Raw genomic sequence first — 22,889 nt, forward strand, 5'->3', positions numbered from 1 at the left:
CAAACCTGTTAAAAATTTTGATCGAGATCGACATTACAAAAATATTTATCTTGGAGGAAAAAAAATATGTTGGGCCTGTGAGGTAATTTGTATATCATATTTCATAGTCTTAGTGTTACACTTACAAGCACATGCATGTGTAAAGGAGGCAATTAAAATAAAATAACAAAACTACCAATCGTGCTCTCGTCGTATGTTTCAAAACTCGGAAAACAGCAATATGAATCCAGTTTCAATGAATAGAATCATTGAATTTTTTTCTAAATAACTGTCGTTAGTCCTTTGAAAGTCTGTAGATTGGGAAACATTGCACTCTTGCCATTAATTTCTGTGGAAACGAGAGGGTTACAGGGGCGGATCCAGGAATTGCGGTGGGGGGGGGGCAACTTTATGAGGAAGAGGTCTGGGAGCCGCCTTGAAACCCCCAGTGGGTCTAGGGTGAAGCCCTGGTGGGGGCCCAGAAGGCAAAGCTCCTGGATTTTTCAGATTTTATAGGGCTTGAAATATGTCTCCTATGTAGTCATTTTTACTATTTTCTGTCATTTTTAATATATGTAGTGAAATTACAGTAAAATATCTCTATCTCGAAGTCCGAGGGACCTCGAAAAACTTCGAGATATCCGGGGGTTCGAGATATCCAAAATTGATCTTGGATATTTTTTTTTGAAGGAGGATATTTGATGCATAGTATGCGATTTGCATTATAAACAAAAACCCCGTTGCCGTTTCTTATAGTTTAATACAAGTTGATAAATTAATATTGTGGAATTTCAAAGACAAACATTTCGTTTTTTAAATATATATAAACATCCAATTGAATTCACAATGTGTTTCAAAATTTAGATGATCGTGCCTGTATGCTTACTTTAAGTTTACTGATGTCCAGGCTCGACTGGGATGTAGTTATTGCGTTGAAAGAACTTATCACGTAAGAAACAAAAAAGACGGATTTAAAAAAAAAACCAAACTTTTAAATGTTTATTAAAGAAATTTTCGTGTTTTCTCTGTACTAGTTTTAATGATGAAGTGTGTATTATTAAATGCATTATCGTTATAAAGAGCATTACCTTCAAGCGGAGTTCGACGATTTTGTGCGTTTATCTAACTCACAAGTTAATGATAGAGCATGTGTCATGCAAAACACCATCCCTGGAATCGGGTGTGTTAGTTCATAATTGGCGGTGAACTTTAGCCGTAATGTTGGAAGGCTTCACTAATCACCCAAGCTGTTGAACCATTTATTGCGACCTGGGTCTACTCGGAAAAGGCGAGCGTGGATTAGCGGTCATTAATTATAATTGATGTAGCTGTGGGTGTGAATGTGTGACTTAACGACGCCAGGTATGGTAAGCAGAGCAGAAAATTGACTGCACTTCGAGATAAACCAGGTGAATTTAGGGTATGGGACCTTGAAAATACTTCGACATAAGCATAGTATTCTAGATTACCGTGTTCGAAATATCAGAAGTTTTTAAAATCATTTATATAGGGAAAACGGCCGGGACCGGCGGTCGACTTCGACTCAAGCGGGGTATTCGAGATAAACTATATTCGAGATACAGATATTTTACTGTAATAGAATGACGCAAATCTTAAGGGTTTTTGGAAAAAATGTGAATTCTCCCAATAAAAATAATTCAATAAATCAAAAGATTTTGTCATTTATTTCTCTGAGAGTGGAAGAAATTATTGCTTCTGTTATTGTTTACATTTTTTGAAACAAGAGACCACGATTTACCTTAAGGCCAATTAAAACTAATTGATAGATTATCATATCCTCCCGCCCCTCAAAAAAGGGCCCACCCCAATTTTTTTTATTTTTGCAAAAATTATGATTTCAAACAAACTTGCTTCCCAGTGATATGAGTGATTGATTAAAGTCACAGAATGTTGGTTTTACATCTTCTACCAAGGATTCTTTGAATGTTAACTTGTGATGCCTTTTGTCATTAATTTTTTTTTCTAGGGCAATAAAAGTTAAAAAATTAAATCCTCCCACCCACCCCATATTTGAAAATTTTAGGGGAGTGGGCACGTGCCAACTGCACCCCCTTAAATCCGCCAATAGGTTATATGTATTGAAACAAAACTAAAGCAAGAAATATTCAAGCAATGAAAATTTGCTTGTAGCATGTCCTAATTATCTTCACAACAGCTAAATTTGTACAGCTTATTTCCAGTGAACATGGAACAAGATAGTGTCTCTGATGCTACAGATGATGATGAAAATCAGAAACAATCTGATGATGAAAATCAGAAACAGTCCCAAGGTGATGACACCAGAAAAAGTGGGAGAAGAAAGCGACCACCTGCTTCTTATTCACCAGATCGGATGGACAACAAGCGGAAACGATTTGTGAAAAGAAATGGAAATACTGTTACTGGACCAAACAGAAATTGTGATTTACTGCCAAATGGTAAAAGCAAAAAATGTGTTTCAGCAGTTTTGTTTTTATGTTTACTATAGTAAACAGGATGTGAACTGTATATGTATATTAAATTAATGCGTTTAAAAGCAGTGTCAATGAAATCAGTAATGTCGAAATGTGATCATTTGTAAAGTGTATACTTCAAACAATTATTTGAGTATGAAATAGGTCTAATCATTGATCTAGGTGAAACAGCTTTCTCGGTGGTTAGTGTCAATCACAACTGAACTGTTGAATGCAAATGAAAAATTCATGACTGAATATATTTGATACTCAAAGCCCAGTGTCATCAATATATATTTTTAAATAAGAAATGGGATACATTGTTCACAGTGCACCACGAGTTATTTCTCCCTGAATACAGGGGGCACACAACACGATGAGGTCCTCAAGTGATTGCGTCATTATAAGGAATAGATGGAGAATTTACTATTTCTGATTGTAAGTAAGTGCCAGTTAAGGAAGTTTTGTAGAAATTAAGTGTAATTTCTGACAAATGATGTGACTGTACAAAATTCTTTATAGTCATTTATTATATTTATGTGTCCCATGTGATTTTTCGCAGTCCACAGTATCTCAGTTTAGATCTGAATAATCAGGATGAGCAATTCTTCATTATTACTTTTTATCAATATTATTGATGACAAAGAATATGCCATAAATTACATGTGCAATCAACACATGTAATCATTAACTTGTAATCCTTTCACACTGTGGACAAAGATATGTACATTGGGTGTTGCTGCAATGAACAGAATATGTTTAGTATATCAAATCCATATCTCTAATGTAATTTTTCTGTTGAAGTCTGTTTTCTAATGTACGCAAGTGATTCAATCTTTTTAAAATTAATGTTTGTGTAAATCAACTTAACCAAAAGTACACATAAAAAAATCTTCAAGCATGTAGCAAGAGAGAGAGAGAAAGGGGGGGGGCTGTCCTATTTTTTCTGACAATGTACTTTTTATGTTATCATTACATGCTAAGTTGGTTATTTTAACAAGCAAAGTTTGATCTATAGGATGCCCGCTTTTTATAGTATAATCTAGTATTGAATCATAGTGGAACTAAAATGTTTAAGGAACCAATTTATTGAATTTCAGGATTTCAGCCCCCCCCCCCCCCCCCCCCCCCCCCCCCTCCCATTCCACAATTTAGGATTTGGAGTTTTTGCTTGTCAAGAATTTTCAGACAATTGTGAAGTCAACTTCACCTTGCCTCCCACTTTTTGAATTCAATGTTACTTACCCAATTATATTTATGTATCCCCTTTTTCAGGGGGAGACATTGTTTTTGTACTTTCTGTCCATCCGTCCGTCTGTCTGTCACAAAATCTTGGAAACGCTTCTCCTCCTATATGGCTTATCGGATAGACTTGAAACTTTGTACAATGCTTCATTGCCATTTGTAGGTGTGCATATTGTAGGGACAGGAGGATCCATTTATTTTCCTAAAAGTTATAGTGGATCTAAGAGGGGTGGAGGATGTAAAATAGCTTGTGAACATTTCTCCTCCTATATGGCTTATTGGATAGACTTGAAACTTTGTACAATGCTTCATTGCCATTTGTAGGTGTGCATATTGTAAGGACAGGAGGATCCATTTATTTTCCTAAAAGTTATAGTGGATCTAAGAGGGGTGGAGGATGTAAAATAGCTTGTGAACATTTCTCCTCCTATATGGCTTATTGGATAGACTTGAAACTTTGTACAATGCTTCATTGCCATTTGTAGGTGTGCATATTGTAAGGACAGGAGGATCCATTTATTTTTCTAAAAGTTATAGTGGATCTAAGAGGGATGGAGGATGTTAAAATAGCTTGTGAACACTTCTCCTATAAGGCTTATCTGATAGACTTTAAATTTTGTACGATATTTCAATGCCATTTGCAGATGTGCATTTTGCAGGGACAGGAGGATCCAATTGTTGTCCTTGAAGTTCTAGTGGATCTGAGGTGTGGAGGGTGTAAAATAGTTTGTGAACATTTCTCCTATGTGGCTTATCGGAGTTCATATTGTCTATGTTCCTGCTCATGCTTCCTCCACAATACCATTCAGTACATTAATGGGAGGAGGTTTCATTTGGAGCACTTCCAATTTGGGGAGTTGGGGAGACATTTGTTTTTCATAAAAACAATCTCTAGTTATATTATCGTATGGTTTCATCGTGCTTTTATTCCCAGGTGTTTGTTATTTATTTATTTTTTTTACAGATTACTCATGGAAGTTTTTGTATTAATAGTACCATTATTTGGACAGATTTAAGCACCAAATACTGGATATAGATCTATACTTCTCCTCCCCCTAAGGTTTCCAATGAATCCCTTCAATTTAATGAAATGTATATATTCTACAAAGTGTTGTTCGTAAAATCAAATAAACTAAACTTTGTTATTATAAGAGAGATGATACAACCTGTTAAAACTCGGCCCAAATAAAGATTTTGATACCGTAAGCCTTACAATACCCTATTTGTTACTACTATTTTATCTGAAGCCTAGGACCCCATCGATAAGCATGTCCCCTACTTTCAGTGTAAGGGCAGTAACTGCAAAAATGAAGGTCATTGGCCAGGGATTCAAATGGACAGGGACAGCCCCATATCTCAGTTGAAATTTATTTTCGTTTTCAAAACATTGTGAAGAGTTAAGAAAAGGGGGGGGGGATTGTTTCAGTAATACATGTACTTTGAACAAGATTGTTTTAAACCAAGAAATTTGCTGATGAGGAAAGTACCCAATTCCAGTGGTTATCATGAATTTTTTTATCTGTAAACTCTAAGGCTGAAAATGAATGAGAGATGATATTTGTTAATGATGTGTATTAATGGTAACTACACCGGGAATTGCTAATTGTCACTGTGTATATCTAAACCATTTTATAAGCGTACCATTTTAGAATTGATATGAATTATCATATTGAATGAAAATTTTGTATGATATATTATGTTTATATTCAAAGGGGAGCCATTTAGTTGTGGTCGATGTGGATCTCCTTATGTTGTCAATAAAAGAATCAAAACCTCCCTTAAGAACTCCCAGTCCAGACACCGTCCAATGCCTTACGAGACCTCTGACCCAGTGACAGGAAAGAAAGTCTGGATCTGCAACCAGTGTTGTAAGTAGCATTTAATTTAAAGAAGGCACAGACCAAGAGAGCTACTGCCCATGTCCCAGTCTCTGTTTTCTTTGTTTTTGTTCGGAACCTACAAATCACGCAGACATAGTTATACTTGTGGTGTCTGATGTATCGTAAATTTCACGTACGTATGATGTGATTGTGTATGCACAATTGTGGTTGTATCTCTGGATTAAGTATATATGTGATGTATGATTTAGATGTCATTTCCTCTCATTTTTTCTCAATCAAACTTTTTTCTAGCATTTAATGGAAGCAAGTTTAATGATTAATGATATAATATATACAGTATATATATATACACATATATATATATACTGAATGTACATTGAGATTGGGTGCAACAGCAATGTTAATGACTTTCAGAGCTTTGGAAATGAATAAATTTGTTTGACATGAGCTTGAAACACTAAAAGCATTACTACTACCTAATTAATCAAGTTGATTTCAGATCTGGTGTTTGTTAAAAAGAAATCAGAGAAGAATTCTTGGGTCAAGAAACCAGATCCAGAAATAAAAGACCAGTACATTAAGTTTTGTAAAGTTGAAACCCATGCATTGGCTAACAGACTGCAGGAACCAGCAGGTAGAGTGTGCAATGTGCTGTAATCACTTTTATTATGCTAGACTGCAATCTTACATTGTTGGATTTTTTACTGAGACATCATTTCTGAAACATTAACTTTCTTCATCACTACACATACATTTATATTTTTAAAAATTCTTCAGAACAAGCCAATCTGGCATATTTTTAATCAAAATGAACCTCTCCCAAATAATGATGTAAAATACCAGGTTATATTTGCAAGTGATCGATATTTTACAACAAATAAACATGAAATCAGAAAATATAACAAGAATTAAAATCACAGTGACATTTTGTAATCTTGTGAAAATAAAATGAATGTGAAAAAAAAACCAATCTTAAGTACTACACATGTAGGATGTAAGTAGTCAATGCTGAGACCGTGATGAAATGTGTTCGGAATGGCTGCCTTTCATTTAAAGAAACCCCATCGACATAATCATATGTATGCAAATCAGAAGAAACTGTTTTGTCTAACAAAGATCCTACAAAAGCTATTTCTGGTCCTGAAATCCAATCATTCTTTAAGTTCTCTGAAATGTTGAAATAGTAAGAAACAAATATGAAAATTTCATTTTTCTAAAATGTTTTCATTGAAATAAGATGTCACAAACTTGGTTATATTTTTCATTTTCCTTGAAAATTGTCCAATTGAATTGACAGCAATGGGCCTAATGTGTTGGTCAAAATGAAGGTTCATGACATGCAGCATTCAGATTTAATGATTAATTTACAACAATCTTATCAGGATTGACTTGTGTGGCTCATACTTTCTTAAGCCTATGAAAATAGCTATTTTAGGTCATTCCAAATTGGATGGAGATTCATGCATTAATGATCTCAGATATTGTGACTTAATGATTTGCTGCTCAAATCATAAACAATCAGCATTAGGACCAAATTAGTCTGTTCATTAACCCTGTCCTTGGTAAAGGTGACACAAGGCTGCAAAAGTTGCCATTTTGAAGAAATCCATGTGTACATGTATGTGTGTTCTATTGTTGGTAAATTATTTTAGAAAATAAAAAAAATCCTCCCATTCTCCTGGGTCTTAGGTCATGCAGTCATTTTCAATAGAATGGACAAAATCTTGACATCTGATTTTTTAATCAACTTTCAAAATAGAATATTCAAATTGATGGAGTTGATGGAGAGAACTTACACTAATCTGAAGATGTGTGTTTGTATTTGTTCTGTGTCTTTATTGGCATGTGTCAGGACTTTTTTCAGCACACAGACTGTTTTGTCCAGAGTACACAAAGGAACCCTGTGGTTGTATCCAGAAATATATAAAGAGTCAAGGTAATTCAGTAGCTGTATCTCAGAAATTAATACCATGTAATAAGTATCTCAGAAGTTAATACCATGTAATAAGTATCTCAGAAGTTAATACCATGTAATAAGTATCTCAGAAATTAATACCATGTAATAAGTCAAAACAAATTTATTACCATCATAACAGATATAACAAAAGATTGATTGACATATATGTTTTTAAGAAAAAGTAATATTTATTGTGGTTATTTTGATGAATTACAACAATGTAGTTGCTGAATAGGGGTGGGAGGGGGGATAGACCCCAGTCCCTGAGGTAGGCTGCAGTATATCTCTTGAGATAGACCACAATATATCCTTGTTTTTCCTGAAGAGTTGCAGTCTTTTGGTTACGATTATCAAAATATATGATATAGTCTTATTTGAAAAGCATGCATGTAAATTGTTAATTTTCAGTTAACTAACGTAGTTGACTTGTCTTCCATTTAAAGGAGACCCGGGGCAGGCAGATGTTAGAGCTAGAGAGTTGTGTGATTTATTGCAGAAGGCTTCTGAACTCAGCAAGCTTAAATGTTATCAACTACCAGAACTAGGCAGTGATGAAAAACCCGTCAGAAAAAATGCTAGAAAGTAAGAATTCAAACCAATAGTGGGGGAAATCTAATATTAAAGGCAAGGGTTAGTTGACAAGTTGCATGTTTAAATTCACTGGTAAGGCAAAACATCCTGGAGAAAAAATGTTAAGACTGCAGGGGTTTTCCACTCTTAATAGCTGTTTTATTTCCTGTTATAGCCCCTTAACCTATTACCATAATTATATACTCGCCTATAAGTCAGATTTTTGGGAGTTAAATGTTGGTCCAAAACTCTATGTCCAACTTATAGGAATGTCCTAAGAAGATTAGTATTTTTCTGGATGGCGTAATGTATAGCCTAATATTTTTTAAACTACAAAACATGGATGAAATAAACAAAATAGTAACTGTTTAATTTGTTGAGAATAAAAAGTGAAATATCAATGTCATATCCCAAAACATTATTGGAACACGGATAAATACATAAGAGTATCGATGAAATTGATTTGTTGGGGGAAAATATCAAATATTGGCGCATTTATCAAAATATTATTTGAAACACAGGTAAAAACATGAGAGCATTGATTTGAAATTGTCAACTGATTCTTGAAAAAAATTAAACCGACTTATAAATGGGTCAGTGGCAATTCCCTACAAAATAACCTAAGAACTATACAACCGACCTATAGGCGAATATATACGGTGATCAATCAATAATTGTCAACTGAATGCAGTTGTTATGGAACTTATTCAAGGAACTGTCTTTCCATCATTTATTAGTAAAAAGCTACAATACACAAAAACAGCACAATAAACTTAAGATGAATCAATGAAACGCATCCTAAACATAATCAATGACTAGATAATGAAAAATATTAAAAATGACAATTATGTGACTCCATAGTTTTACAAAATTGTATGCAATAATGATTGTAACTGCTTTCCATACTTTTTTGATCCATCAGCAACCACATGCATTATGACATTGCAATCTTTACATCACATAGAATGGTATTTACTTCAATCAAATATAACTAAGGCAATAAAGATCATATCGTATTGACAAAAATGTTGTCTAATATTATGCATATCAATTGCAAGCAATGCAATACACAAATCCGCACAACACGCGGAGAATTGGTCTTGTCAACAATTTGACAACTATACAAAGAAAATATGCGAAATATCAATATGCATTCTTACACATACTAGAACTGCAGTTTGAACAATTGCACAAGTTAAACTTGCATGTACTTACGCTATGGTTCTGCAAAATCACACAAATCATGAGGCTGAAACTGTTCGGCTCTGGCCGACATGACGAAATAATAATTAATTCGTACACGAAATGTTTCTTAAACATCACAGCAGTCCTGCTTAGCTGATTAGTGAACAATTACCAAATCTATGTGTAAATCATGAACATTATAATTTGTCAGGTATTGATAGGTTTTTGTCAAGGAGTGTAACACTAAGTGAAGAACTAAGCAAGTGGGGGTGACTCTGTATTTTGATGAGAAAGAATGCTTCAAAGGAAAAAGACACAATAATCATTTGTTCCATTGTTGATAGTTCAGTTGACTTGCCAATGACATTAATTCTAAAACCCAAACACTTTACATGGACAGTGCACTATAAACATGTGATATCTGCAAATATTGTAATGTAAATACATGAAGATAATGTAATTGTAGGACTGAAATATTATCTTGCAATGAGCTTTATATGGAATTTCCTTTTAGAAAAATCTATGTTGGTCTCGGAAATGGTCACAAGAGATCCCGTGCCTTTGAAGCGTTTGTAATGGAGAAGCGCCAGTACCTGAGGAATATTGTGAAATTGTGTGAAAGAGGAACTCAAAAAGTTCTCATGTACTCAAACAATTTCTTGCACAAGAGGCTCAAAACAGAGGAGGTAATACCATCATTGCTCAAACACACACAATGGTAAATGGGGGAGGCATATTTTGAACATGCACTGGGAAAAAAATTATGGGTTGGATTAGACAAGTCTGACATAAAGAAAAGAGCATTGGAAATAAAAATTATAGTTGGAATTCACAGTGAATTGGATTAATATATAATTTTTGGATTATTTTGAATTTATTAAATACATATGCTAATATGAAGTTTGTTTTGTGTATCTGGTGTTGTATATGTACATTTATTATATTTTCAGAGATTTTTTTTTTTTCCAGGATAACTGTCGTGTGGTTATACAAAGAAGCAGACGGACCATGGGATTACTGACTGCATTTGAAGAGTTTTCAAAAAATAAATGTTGTGTTGACAATTGTGTCAAAGTGAGTTTGTCATGAAAAATCTGTTTTGGCTTCTTATATGGCTAATAGTTTCATGGCTTTTTTTTAAAACTGTGTTTTTTAACAGTCGAAATATTTTATTGTGGGTATAATATTAAGTTGAAGAAAGAAAAATAACCCAACTTTTTTACTTGCATTTAACAGATGGCAGATACTCATCGAAAATTGCTAATAGATTGGAGAGGAAGAGCAAAAAAAAGTCAGTCAGAAGCCAGGAGGGTAATTGCTGAAATGTTGATCCCTTCAGGTATTGAATTACTTACACTATAGCAATTTACATCTGTCATCATCCTTTAACATATTACAACACCAAAACTTATGTAAGCTTATTTGTTGATGGAATTATGACTCTCTTTATGTGCTAGATATATACTTTTCCGTTGAGTATATTTACCTCACCTGAGCCAAAATCTCATTTGAGCTTCTCTGATCAAGATTTGTCTGGCCTCTGTCTGGCACAAACTTTCCTTGTGTTCATCTTCTTCCCAAGAATGCATGGTCAATTTCAACCAAATTTGCCTCTAAGCATCACTGAATAAATGGTATTCAAATTTTTTCAGACAAAGTATTGTGTATCATTTCAAGGGCAGATAACTGAGAAATTGTGAAAATTGTGTGGTGTGTGGAGAGATTTTCTCAAGATCCCTTGAGCTTGAAAAGTCAAAACTTGCAAGAAAGCTTCTTTTTATAATGAAGATTCAAGTTTGTCCAAGCAGTGACTTTTCGGAGGTTTGGGCCAAAATAGGGGTGCACAAAGTTTCACCAAAATATAATGGAAAATTCTATAAAAGACCTTTTTCCTCTCATGAATCTTAAGTGTAGAGTTTGTGAAATTGATATGTAAGCATCCCCATGTAGTGTAGAGTTAAGTTTGTTCAACAGAGTTACAACAGGGGTTCAATGTCAAACAAGGAATAAATAGGAAAATTATTTTGCTATCTTCTGAAATCACAAAGGGTCAATTTGTCAACTAATATGCAAGTATCCTCATGTTGTGCAGATTTAAGTTTTTTTTTACACCACAACTCCCATGAATAGGAGTGGGGCAACAACAGGAGTTTAAAGCTAAGCATAGGAAGAATAAGAAAAGTATGAAGACCCACAAGAGTACAATAGGCAAAGCATTCTCTTGTAGTATAAATTCTAACGGCGGATGTAAATGTTTTATGTGATAAAGTACGACTGCTCAGGTGAGTGATGTAGCCTATCGTTTTCTTGTTGAAATTATTTCTTATCTATCTAGGAGAATCTTATCCTTGCTGCAAAATAACTTTATTTCAGCTGGATGTAGGAGAAACTGCTACACTTTCATCAACATGGTGACAGGCTCATCCAGGGGGATCATCTCAAAGGTCAGCCAGCAGATGCTGTGGACAGGAGGGGATCGTGAACCCCCAGAGCATGGTCTAGTTAAATTCAAGAGAGGGCAAAGCAGCAAAGGGCCAACACAGAGCTATTCTCATCCAACACAGAAACCTAAAGGTTAATTCACATTTATAAAGCATGACTTGAAATAAGTCTTCTTTTTTTCTTTCAAATCTTTTATTGCCCCATTATAAACAACTTGAGAAGTTTGACAACAGGGTTGGGGCCCTGTAATCATCAAACTAATTGAACATTCATGATTTATCTAATAATCTTCATATTCTTTACTTGTTATAGATTTCATTCAAACTGCATACATACATGGTTACATAAATAATAAAATATATATGGCATAAAAAAATCTTTTACAGGTATCATTTGTTCTAATCATACTTATATAGAAAATGTGAATTATTCCAAAGCATTAAATATCCTCCATATTTTCAAAAAATTTCCCAGAATTACTCATAACTTGAAATACGTCTTATTTGGCTTCAGACAAATTTGTAGATATATGATTAGGTAAATACAAAACACATGGCACCCCAAAATTTCAATACACCATCTCCATATAGGGATTGTATTAATTTGATTAATACGATGTCATGCTCAAGTGACGTAAAAAAAAAACAACAAAAAAACGGTGCAGCTTACATTTTTGCTTTCAAAGTAGGCCTATGTCTGCATTCAGTTTTAATGATTAACATGATTTGTTTGATTAATTTTATTGTTCATATCTTTAACTGTAATATTTTGATAATGTGATTATACGATGTGATACATGTATATGATGTTCAATTTGATAATTGAATAATAATTATTTTGTCTCCCCTCTTACAGGAGGAAACTTTGTTTTTGTACTTCCTGTCTGTCTGTCACAAAATCTTGTGAACGTTTTTCCTCCTATATGATTTATCGGATAGACTTGAAACTTTGTAGATTGCTTCATTGCCATTTGTAGATGTGCATATTATTGGGACGGGAGGATCCAATTATTTTTTAAAAGTTGTAGTGGATCCAAGAGGGATGGAGGGTGTAAAATAGCTTGTGAACACTTCTCTTCCTATATGGTTTATCGCATAGAAACTTTGTACAATGCTTCATCGCCATTTGTAGATGTGCATATTGTCAGGACAGGAGGATCCAATCATATTTCTAAAAGTTATAGTGGATCTAAGAGGGGTAGAGGATGTAAAATAGCTTGTGAACACTTCTTCTATATGGCTTATCGCATAGACTTGAAACGTTGTACAATGCTTCAATGCCATTTGCAGATATGCATATTGTAGGGACAGGAGGATCCAATTGTTATCCTTGAAGTTCTAGTGGATCTGAGGGATGGAGGGTGTAAAATTGCTTGTCAACACTTCTACTACATGGCTTATCAGAATTCATAATGTCTGTTCCTACTCATGCTTTCTCCTCCATACCATGCAGTACGTTATGGGGAGGAGGTTTCATTTGAAGCACTTCCTAATTTGGGAGACGTTTGTTTTTCATAAAAAGAATCTCTAGTTAAATATGTAACTAAAATCCGAATAAATTTTGTAGAGGTGTTAATCTGGATAAATTTGTTCGTCAATTTTGAACATAATATGGTCCATATTGGTATCGGCTTTGCCTCATCCAATTAGGATTTCCATTTCACATCCTGGATGGCTCTGTATTATGTCCCAAATTGACTGTTTAACTGATAACTTTTGAGCATGTGACTCTGTTCTACTGTTTGGTTTTTTAAAACTACAGCAAATGCCCCATTAGCTATTAAACCAAGACCTGAGGGAACCAACATTTTCATACAGCCAAATGGGGAATTGGTACAAGTAACAGGTCATCCACCGATTCAAACCACTAGCATGCCAGAGTCCAAACAGCTAGCTGCACCCGTAAGTCTCTGAATGCGAAGTTGACTAGACATTTGGAATTTTAATCCTTATGAGGCACATTATGTTTATTATAGCATATTTCATACACATGAAACAAGTTATTTTCAAACACAGCTCTCAATTTAAAAGAAATGAACACTGTATAATAAACACCAGTTACTTCTCCATCATTGACATCTGTGATTCCTTTCAATAGTTGATTTAAGTCTTAAATTTTAAGATTTTGATGAAATGATAATAATGAAGCTCATATTGGTGTTTATAAATTCACAGTACAGGAACTAGCATTGTCATTATTAGTATAATTATTAAGAGTCCCTTTTGATATAAGTTTGAAAGTAATTTAAAAGATTTATACAGGTTTTTTAAAGACCAAAATAAATCTAGTATTCGACACTCTTTGTAATAATTTGACATTTTCATCTAGCAGTTTGTGTGGTAAACATAACATTATTTGATCATTTGTGTTCATATTATATGTTGCTGACAGATTGATCCACAGCAACAACAGCTATTACAGCTGCAGCAGATATTTGAGCACCAGCAACAACAACTAATCCAGCAACAGCTCCTTCAACATACACTTCTCAATGAAAAAATTGAAAGTTCCACTTGTACTCCACAGGTATTTTAAATTGGTACAGATAAACAATGTAATAATATTTTCAAACCTGTATGTAAGTCACATGTGTGAACCAATCAATATGACCTTTATAGAGAGGTGACCTCTTAATAGAGATTCAGTCTTCTGGTTTTTAAAACTTTCTGTTGTTGTTGCCGTAAACTTTTCATATTTTCATCTTCTTCTCCAATTTCAATCAAACTTGGCACAAATCATCCTTGGGTGAAGGGGATTCAAGTTTGTTCAAATGAGGGGCAACACTTGTCTCCATGGGAAGATAATAGCAAAATAGGGAAAATACACTGACAAAATTAAAAAATCTTCCTCTCTATAACCAGCAGGCCAATTTCAATCAAATTTGGTACAAATCATCCTTAGGTGATTGAAGGGGGTTAAAATTTGTTCAAATGAAAGGCCATGCCCCATCGAAGGGGGATAATCACATAAATGCAAAAATCTTCTCAAGAACCACTGAGCCAGAAGAGCTGAAATTTACATGAAAGCTTCCTGACATAGTCAGATTCAAGTTTGTTAAAATCATGGCCCCCAGGAGTAGGGTGGGGTCACAAATATTTAGGGAAAATCTTTGAAAATGTTAAGAATCACTGGTCCTGACAAGTTCAAATTTACATGGAAGCTTTCTGATATGGTGCAGATTCAAATTTGTGAAAATCAGTTCCCGGGGGTAGGGTGGAACTACAATAGGGAATAAAAGTTTTATATGCTGATTTATATTGGGATAAATCTTCAAATATCTTCTCCTCAAGAAGTTCAAAACATGGCAGCTTTCTAACATAGTGCAGATTTGAATTTGTTAAAGTCATCATCCCCTGGGGTAAGTTGGGGCCACAATAAGGGATAAAAGTTTTACATGCGAATATATAGGAAAAATCTTTAGAAATCTTCTTAAAAACCACTGGTCCTGGCAAGTTCAAATTTACATGGCAGCTTTCTGACATAGTGCAGATTCAAGTTGGTCAAAATCATGACCCCTGGGGTCAGGATGGGGCCACAATAGGGGATCAGATTTTCACATCGGAATATATTTGGAAAATCTTTCTCTAAATATTCACTTAGTTTTTATACAGGATCAGCACTAGTGAGCAGAGATGACATTATGCAGGCTTTCAAGTGGGCCCTTATTTTCCTTATTTTTCTACAACAGCCCTTATTTTCCTTATTTGAGCTTTAGAATCCTAAAAAAGCCCTAATTTTTTGTTGAAATTCCTACATTTTCAAATTTTGAAAGTTTTAATAAATTTGACATAAAGTAAGTGTTGGAATTTATTAAATTTAGTCTTAGTATACTTTCAGAAAATGAATATGTTGATTAAATGTACATCTCAGAAGACATCTTGATGGTTATCAGCTATATTCAGCATTGATTGTGAGCCGTGGGAGTCCACCTGAATTATATCATGGTTTGTGCTGAATGCCGAATATGGCTGTTGATGACCACTGGTATGATCTTCTGAGTGGGTAATTAGTTTTTGTATCATTGCTCTTGCAAATGGTGAGTAAAACATTTTTTCTTTCCAATTGATTTGTAAATTTAACCCTTATTTTTGTCTAAAAAGCCCTTAAATATCCTTAAAAAGGCCCTTATTTTTTGATAATTTTGCCCTAAAAATGGCACTTGAAAGCCTGCATTATGCATAATGTGCATAAAGTCCTCTTCTTGAATGTGTGATATTTTTATGCAACCCCCTCCCCTTCCCCTCCTGTAGGGATTCAGATTACAGGGGTAGGCCAATATATATAGTGATATAGTACAGTATAATTTGTCCAAACCGGCCTCTGAGTACTTTGGCGCTCTGTCAATTCTGGCCAAAAAATATAGTCCCTAACATTTCTTTAACAAATCCTTTATTAATAATTCCCTGTACTCCGGATACTGCGTATTCTGTATATCGGCCGGCTTACACAGTCCAAACTGCTATCTATTAACTTTAATTATCCTGTGTAAACCGGCCCCTCGATGATACACCACCCTAATTGTTACGGTCAATTGTATTCGGTGTACACGAGGTCCCAACTGCTCGTAATTAGCTCTAATTATCGCATTGAAACCAGCCACCCCGCGATGACCAACCTGTTGGTATTCGGTCGATCACACGGGGTATACACAAAGGGTGTCTCAAAGGGAGCCTCAGGTAAGTAAAAGAGTGTAACTGGCGATGAGTTGCGATCAGTTTAAAATAAAACCTGATTTTTGGGGGGTTCACTTTTCAATTATGACAGCACCACGCACGAGGTAATGACGCCCTCCCCCTAACGACAGAGACGAGAAATGACATTAAAAGACAAAGTTCAATTTATTAATCGATGAATTCGATAGGGAATGAAACAAAATCGGCAACAATCCAGTTATGTTTTCCAAAAGCAGGGTTTCCCCTCGTGGACTTCTCGGAGCTCCAGCGAGTCAGACAGTGATACTATGCAGTTAGCACAACTCGCCATGTCCGGTCGATCACTCGGCATTACATCAGTTTCCGTTTTACAAATTGAGACAGTTGAAAGCAATACATTTACAACAAAAGCTGGGAAAGACAAATTTTAGACGAACACAACACAAACTTGACGAACGTACATAATGTAGCACTTGATAACGGCGATGATGTAGACGAAATCGACAATTTACCAACAGAAAAGTGCGCGAATAATTCCCAGATTTTAAACTGTTTAATAAAAATTGAAACTTTTTCAAATGAGCACGACAATAAAACACTGATATTTATATTTTACATTTTGAATTCTTTTGTGATATAATATTTAAATAAAACGTTAACAATCATTACACATGTATGCATAGATTGTGAATACAAGGGAAGCAACTCTCATACTTGTCAACATTCTGCACTCCGGACTCTGTGTAAACCGGCCAATTTCTTTGGAACCACACACAGCCGGTTTAGACAGATTATACTGTATAATGTACTGAAAGTTAGAAAATTTTCTAACCCCCCACAAATTATGAGTAGTGGGAAATAAAGTTAATGCATAATTATCATGTTTATATTTTTATTTATAGAAATTTAATGAATTTTCACTCATTTTGTCAAATGTCTCGAACAGATTTCGAAAAAAAAAATAAAATTTCCTTTAATAAGAAAGAGCCTTACTCTTATCCACGCTTATCTGGTGATATTTTTCGGTAAAATGTCGAGAACTTGTACAACAGAACTGTTGCTGCTGATTTATATGTTTGTTTCATTTACTTATTTGCTCAATTGTATTTTGTGATTTAGTTTAGATATGTAGAACAGGATTTTTAAAAATAGATTTCATAGCCCTAGAGGCTAATGATAACCTCCTTTAACTAATATTTTGTTGCATAAACTTGTAAATTGATCTTTGTTTCAGAATGTGATCACAATTCAACAATTAATGGACCAAATGAGTGCCCAGGTTATGAACACACAATTACAGCTTCAGCAGTCACTACAGCAACTTATTGCCATGGGAACTCACACTAACCAATCAGATGGTCCAATGTCCACTGCCAATCAAAATCAAGTGATACTTTCAGCCAATCAACAACAGAGAAGTGTGCCTGTTAACTGTGAAGGGGAAAACACACAAATTATCCCACTTTATTCAATGACATTTCAGCCAAAAGATGCTGCAGATCAAGATAATATACATGTTAGTCAATGCATTATTCAATATGGGGGAAGGGGGTACAAATTCAAGAGATTTTCTGATCAAACTCTGTCTGCTGCATTATCTTTCAGGGAAGATTAAGAAATAGATTGAGATGTTAAGATATCTTCTTCTCAAGAACCTCTGTACCAGAACTAATAATAAAGATTCCAGTTTGTGTAAAGCATCAGGACCAGAATTCATTGAGGGTATTAAGTATTACAAAGGGATATATAGAAAATTTCTTTTAAAAATCTTTTTAACAAGCAGAAGGATACAATTTGTGAAATTGATGCGCATGCATCTTCTTGTAGTGTAGAAACTTTCAAGTTTTTTCTTGCCATGACCCAGGGCCAGGGCAGGGTGGAAAGTTATTCAGCCTTGTAAAAAAAAATTTTAAAAATTCAAAGCTAATGATTTCAGTTATTAGCTGAAAATATGTGGAAAGTTCATCATGACTTAAGATATATGTGACTATATAATACATCATTATAGCCAATTATGAAATTTTCAATCAAAATAGCCAAGAATGGAAGATAGTTTTTACAAGTGCACAGAGCACAACATAAGACTTTCTTCGATGTGCCGGGTTCACACCCAAGGCAGTGGGGGCACCCTTTTCTAGACGAAATGACCAGACAAACTGTTATTGCTTCATAATAACTATCATTTGTTCTCTGAATGGCTTTGCTTATATCTAAATTCTTTGTAAAATAATGTGTCAAACAAAACTTAAAAGTGGAGAACTTTACAAAATAGGGCCATTTTATGCATATTAAGTGAACTGAGTTCTTTGCCAAATTGATTTACAAGCATCTTCATCTAGGGCCCACACAAGGCTACTATTGGTTTTAAAGTTTTACATAGGAATAAGTAGGAAACATCATCCTAAAGAACCACAAGAATTTAATTTGTCAAATTTTAAAATTATCAAACATCTTCATGTAGTGTAGATAAAATATGTTCAGATCATGACTGCTTGGGTCAGGATGTGGCTACAGTAATGTATCAAGTTATACATAATAGCAATGAATAAGAACATTCTTTGAAATTGCAGACTTCTCCAGAAGTACATGGGGTTAATGTAACATGCAAGCATCTTCATTAAATGTAGATTCATGAAACCAGGGCCTGTCTGGACCAACATTTTATTTTATCCAGTGAAGTGATGTACAATTATATATAGATACACCCACTCAACAATTATATATAGATACACCCATTCAACAATTATATATAGATACACCCATTCAACAATTATATATAGATACACCCACTCAACAATTATATATAGATACACCCATTCAACAATTAGGATAAAGCAGATATAAAATCACACAATTGCAGGTTTTCTATTTATAGATAGTAAGATTTACATTTGAATTTATTTCTCTTGACTATATCACTCTCTTAATGTTATGCAACTTACATGTGACCCTGGGGATGCATGGGGCCACATGGCAGTGAAGGTTACATCTTAAAATTAATGCAGATTTAAGCTTGATTACACCATGACCTTTTGTGCTTGGATGGAGCGTAATAAGAATTAGACAATTCTTTAAAAGTCTTTTCAAGAGTCACAGGGATGCAATTTGTCAAATCAATGTACAGGCATCTGTAGATTTGAGTTCGAACTGGGGCCAGGGCAGGGCCACAATTAGTATCCGTGTTTTAAGCGATACTTGGGAAAAATGCAACTGCTTAGGTGAGCAATGCCCTTGGGCCTCATCAAATTTTCCTTGTTAATTGAGATTCCAATGAATTAAATTTTGCACAACTCTACAATCATTGAATCGAAATCCCAAGGCCAAAAACAAACAGCAAAAAAATTGGCTGGTCAAATATAAATGATTTTACAGCAATATTTGGGTCGCCTGCTTATCAATCATGGTCTTTATTAAGCACTGCAATTGCAGGCAACATGTCATTCTTAGAACACTAGTTAATTATGTTTATTGAATTTTTTATGTTTACAGAAATTGACTGCAAATAACTTGATTTGTCAACAGCCAACAGAACAATATCCTGCTATCAGCCAGACTCAACAACCAGTTTACGTCCAATTGAACACGATGGGTGGTCAAAATCACATCCCTCTGAACCAGACATTAACTCCTAGTCAATCAGGGGCTTTGGTCTATTCTAGGGAACATTCCAGCTTTATTCCATACAACCAGACCAGTGTGAATTCTGGTAATAATGCATTGACTATTGTGACAAATGGAAACCCTACTATCAATCAACCGGAAAACAGACAAACTATTAGTCAACCAGCAAATGGACAAGCCATTATTAGTCACCCAACACATAGACAAACCATTAGTCAACCAACAAATAGACAAACTATTAGTCAACCAGCAAATGGACAAGCCATTATTAGTCAACCAGCAAATAGACAAACTGTTAGTCAACCAGCAAATGGACAAGCCATTATTAGTCAACCAACACATAGACAAACCGTTAATCAACCAACAAATAGACAAACCATTATTTGTCAACCAACACATAGACAAACTGTTAGTCAAACAACAAATAGACAAACCATTATTTGTCAACCAACACATAGACAAACCATTAGTCAACCAGCAAATAGACAAACCATTAGTCAACCAACAAATAGACAAACCATTAGTCAACCAACAAATAGACAAAGTCAAATGGCAGCCATCAATCAAAGCTCTGTTCCCCTAGTTAACAGAAATCAGCACAGTTTGAACTCTGCTTTTGTGACAGTGTCCAAACCTTTGGAAAACTTAGCATTAAGCAGTCATAATATGGTGACACCTGCTAGTAAAAGTCAGCCATCACAAATAACTATTGTATATCCTGGATGTAATAACTTTGTTAAACAGTGTGTTCCTGTATCCAAGGCTTCTAATCCAGTGGTAACTGAAACCGTAACTAGTGTACCAAAAAATGTTCGAGCACCAGGTCATTTAAAGTGTCAGACTTTCTCTGTTGCCTCTTCTGCAAGGCAGCTGACAGGACAGAATGTGGGGAAGGATGTATCTGGCATGTCATCAGCTTCTTCAACTCTGAATTCAACCAAGGGATCTAAATCAAATGAAATACCACTACAAGTTGTTTCATCTGTAAACCAGCAAAGTTTAAACTGTGTGTCCCAAAGCTCAGACAAAGTGATTCAAGTGCATACTATCTCAGATCCTAACATGTTATTTAAACTTTTGGAGCAGACACCTAGTGTTGAAACACAGAATCCTACAAGCTCATTAAGTGCAAAATCAGCTTTAACTTCAACAACATTTATGGGTGATTCTGTGAATACAAGAATAAATTCTGTTATAAACACAGATCAGGGAAATGTGGTAGTTCCAGAAAATCCTTCTCCGGTGATTCAGGTTTCAAATGTTCAGACTAACACTACAAATGGGCTGAATCAATCTTCAAACCCACCTTCTTATACTTACATATTTAACCCCACTGTTCCACCGGTGCAACCTCTGACTGTTGATGTTAGCCATCAGATAGAGCTACCCCCTGCAGCTGCACCAAGCTTTGATTCAAATACTCAACCAATACCTGCAGGGACAGTGGATTGTGTCAATTCCTCCTGTCTGGGATTGGCAACAACTAGTCCACAAAATTCCCAACTGGTTGCCATTGATCCAAATCTGTTGATAAGACTTTGCCAACAAGCCTTTTCTTACCAAGCTCTTGATTCAAACAAAGGCAAAGCTAAGAAATCTCTGTGAACTTTAATGAATATATTTTTATGAGTTACCTATGTGCAATTTTTCTTGATAAACTACACAAATGATATTAAAATTGTTAACTTGAATCCATGCTTTTCTTCGGTATACTGTGCAGAACAAGATTCAATGTTCCTCAGCGTAGTTCTGTTTCTGTGGAGTTCTAGGTGTAGTGCTCAAACACAATTCTTTTGGTATACATATGCACTCTTAATCTTTGTGATCTTAATCTTTCGGAATGAAATTCAGTGAGGATCATTATATGTAGCACTTCATTGTAAGCAACCTTGTTTTTGCTCTAACAAAATATTTCCCTGCCAATACTTTTGACCATTCGCAAAAGAAACCTGATAATAAAAAAAAAATGGCATTCTACGTCCCCCACGTCTTTTTTTCTTTTGCGCATATAAGGCTCAAGTAATCAATCATAATGTTTGGTGCAAGATGGAGACCAGGATGAAATGTGCATATAAACATTTTGTAGCATCGGATGAGCGTTCCAGTCTCGGCTTCAGCGATTCATGTCCGATTGTTTTGTTTGAAGGTGAAATGTATTAATCTCTAAAAATCACCAGCTCTGATTCAATTTCGGGGTTTTCATCTATTAGTATTATGAAGATAAGAGAGAGAAGCATTCTGAGAGAATTACAGAAACCAAACTAGTCCCCTACCGACGTTCTCTGTTTCTTTAAGGGGTATCATTATGTGTAGACCATGTATCATTATGTGTAGACCATGTATATTTGGACGAGCGGGTGGATTTTTTTTAATACTATGAAATGCTATAATTTCGATTTTTTTGTGGATAGATGTGGCTGACGGACTCGATTACAGATTGGTATGCCTTAAATTCTATAGATCTGGCATAATAAAAATACAGAGAACTAGACAGAGCACGGGAATTAATTCAGTCGACCATGAGACTTAAAGGCCGGTAATTTTGTTAGAATAATTCAACTGTAACAAAGTGAAATTAATAATTCTGGGTAGTTGCATATCTTGACAGATATGTGCATCGTTTCACTACTGCATGTGGGTTTCCAGCGAAAAAATATGGAGCGCCAAATTAACACAAACTCAAATAATTCAATTAGTTGAAGATATCAATTCATTTGATGCGTGCATCAATCCAATTAAAGATTTCTTCAAATAATTGATGATATCTTCAATTCTGAATTATTGCGCACATTAATTGAATTGACAGCATTAATTATTCTGCAGAGTTGATGAGCGCTAAAATTGAATTGTTGCTCTCTTCAAATGAATTGTAGCGCGCATCAATTCAATTAATGCGCGCAATAATTGAATTATTGCTCTCTTCAACTGAATAAATGATGTCGTA

The 22,889-nt window shown here is 34.9% G+C and overlaps 1 protein-coding gene across 3 annotated transcripts; it reads left to right on the plus strand.

Moving 5' to 3' along the window:
* On the plus strand, positions 1-21,636 carry LOC125681258 (uncharacterized). Of its 3 annotated transcripts, none has more exons than XM_048921269.2 (14): positions 1-82; positions 2,181-2,417; positions 5,390-5,545; positions 6,018-6,152; positions 7,383-7,454; positions 7,919-8,057; positions 9,745-9,916; positions 10,200-10,304; positions 10,467-10,569; positions 11,604-11,804; positions 13,434-13,573; positions 14,064-14,198; positions 17,559-17,840; positions 19,814-21,636. In XM_048921269.2, exons 2-14 carry the CDS (start codon positions 2,186-2,188, stop codon positions 21,548-21,550), a joined length of 3,609 nt encoding a protein of 1,202 aa, XP_048777226.2. In that variant the 5' UTR covers positions 1-82; positions 2,181-2,185; the 3' UTR covers positions 21,551-21,636. The 3 variants fall into 3 exon arrangements, with proteins under 3 accessions (XP_048777226.2, XP_048777227.2, XP_056010490.1); XM_048921270.2 differs by having other exon boundaries at positions 19,847-21,636; XM_056154515.1 differs by lacking the exons at positions 1-82; positions 2,181-2,417 and adding an exon at positions 2,832-2,874.
* Positions 21,637-22,889: the final 1,253 nt, after the last annotated feature.

This window comes from Ostrea edulis, chromosome 2, assembly GCF_947568905.1.
Source record: "Ostrea edulis chromosome 2, xbOstEdul1.1, whole genome shotgun sequence".
NCBI classification, from domain to species: Eukaryota; Metazoa; Mollusca; class Bivalvia; order Ostreida; family Ostreidae; genus Ostrea; species Ostrea edulis.

Coding starts and splice junctions, on each gene's coding strand:
- LOC125681258 (XM_048921269.2), top strand. CDS start 2,186: ATGGAACAAGATAGTGTCTCTGATGCTACAGATGATGATGAAAATCAG. Junction 5,546..6,017: donor CTGGATCTGCAACCAGTGTT/GTAAGTAGCATT, acceptor AGTTGATTTCAG/ATCTGGTGTTTGTTAAAAAG. Junction 13,574..14,063: donor CCAAACAGCTAGCTGCACCC/GTAAGTCTCTGA, acceptor TGTTGCTGACAG/ATTGATCCACAGCAACAACA.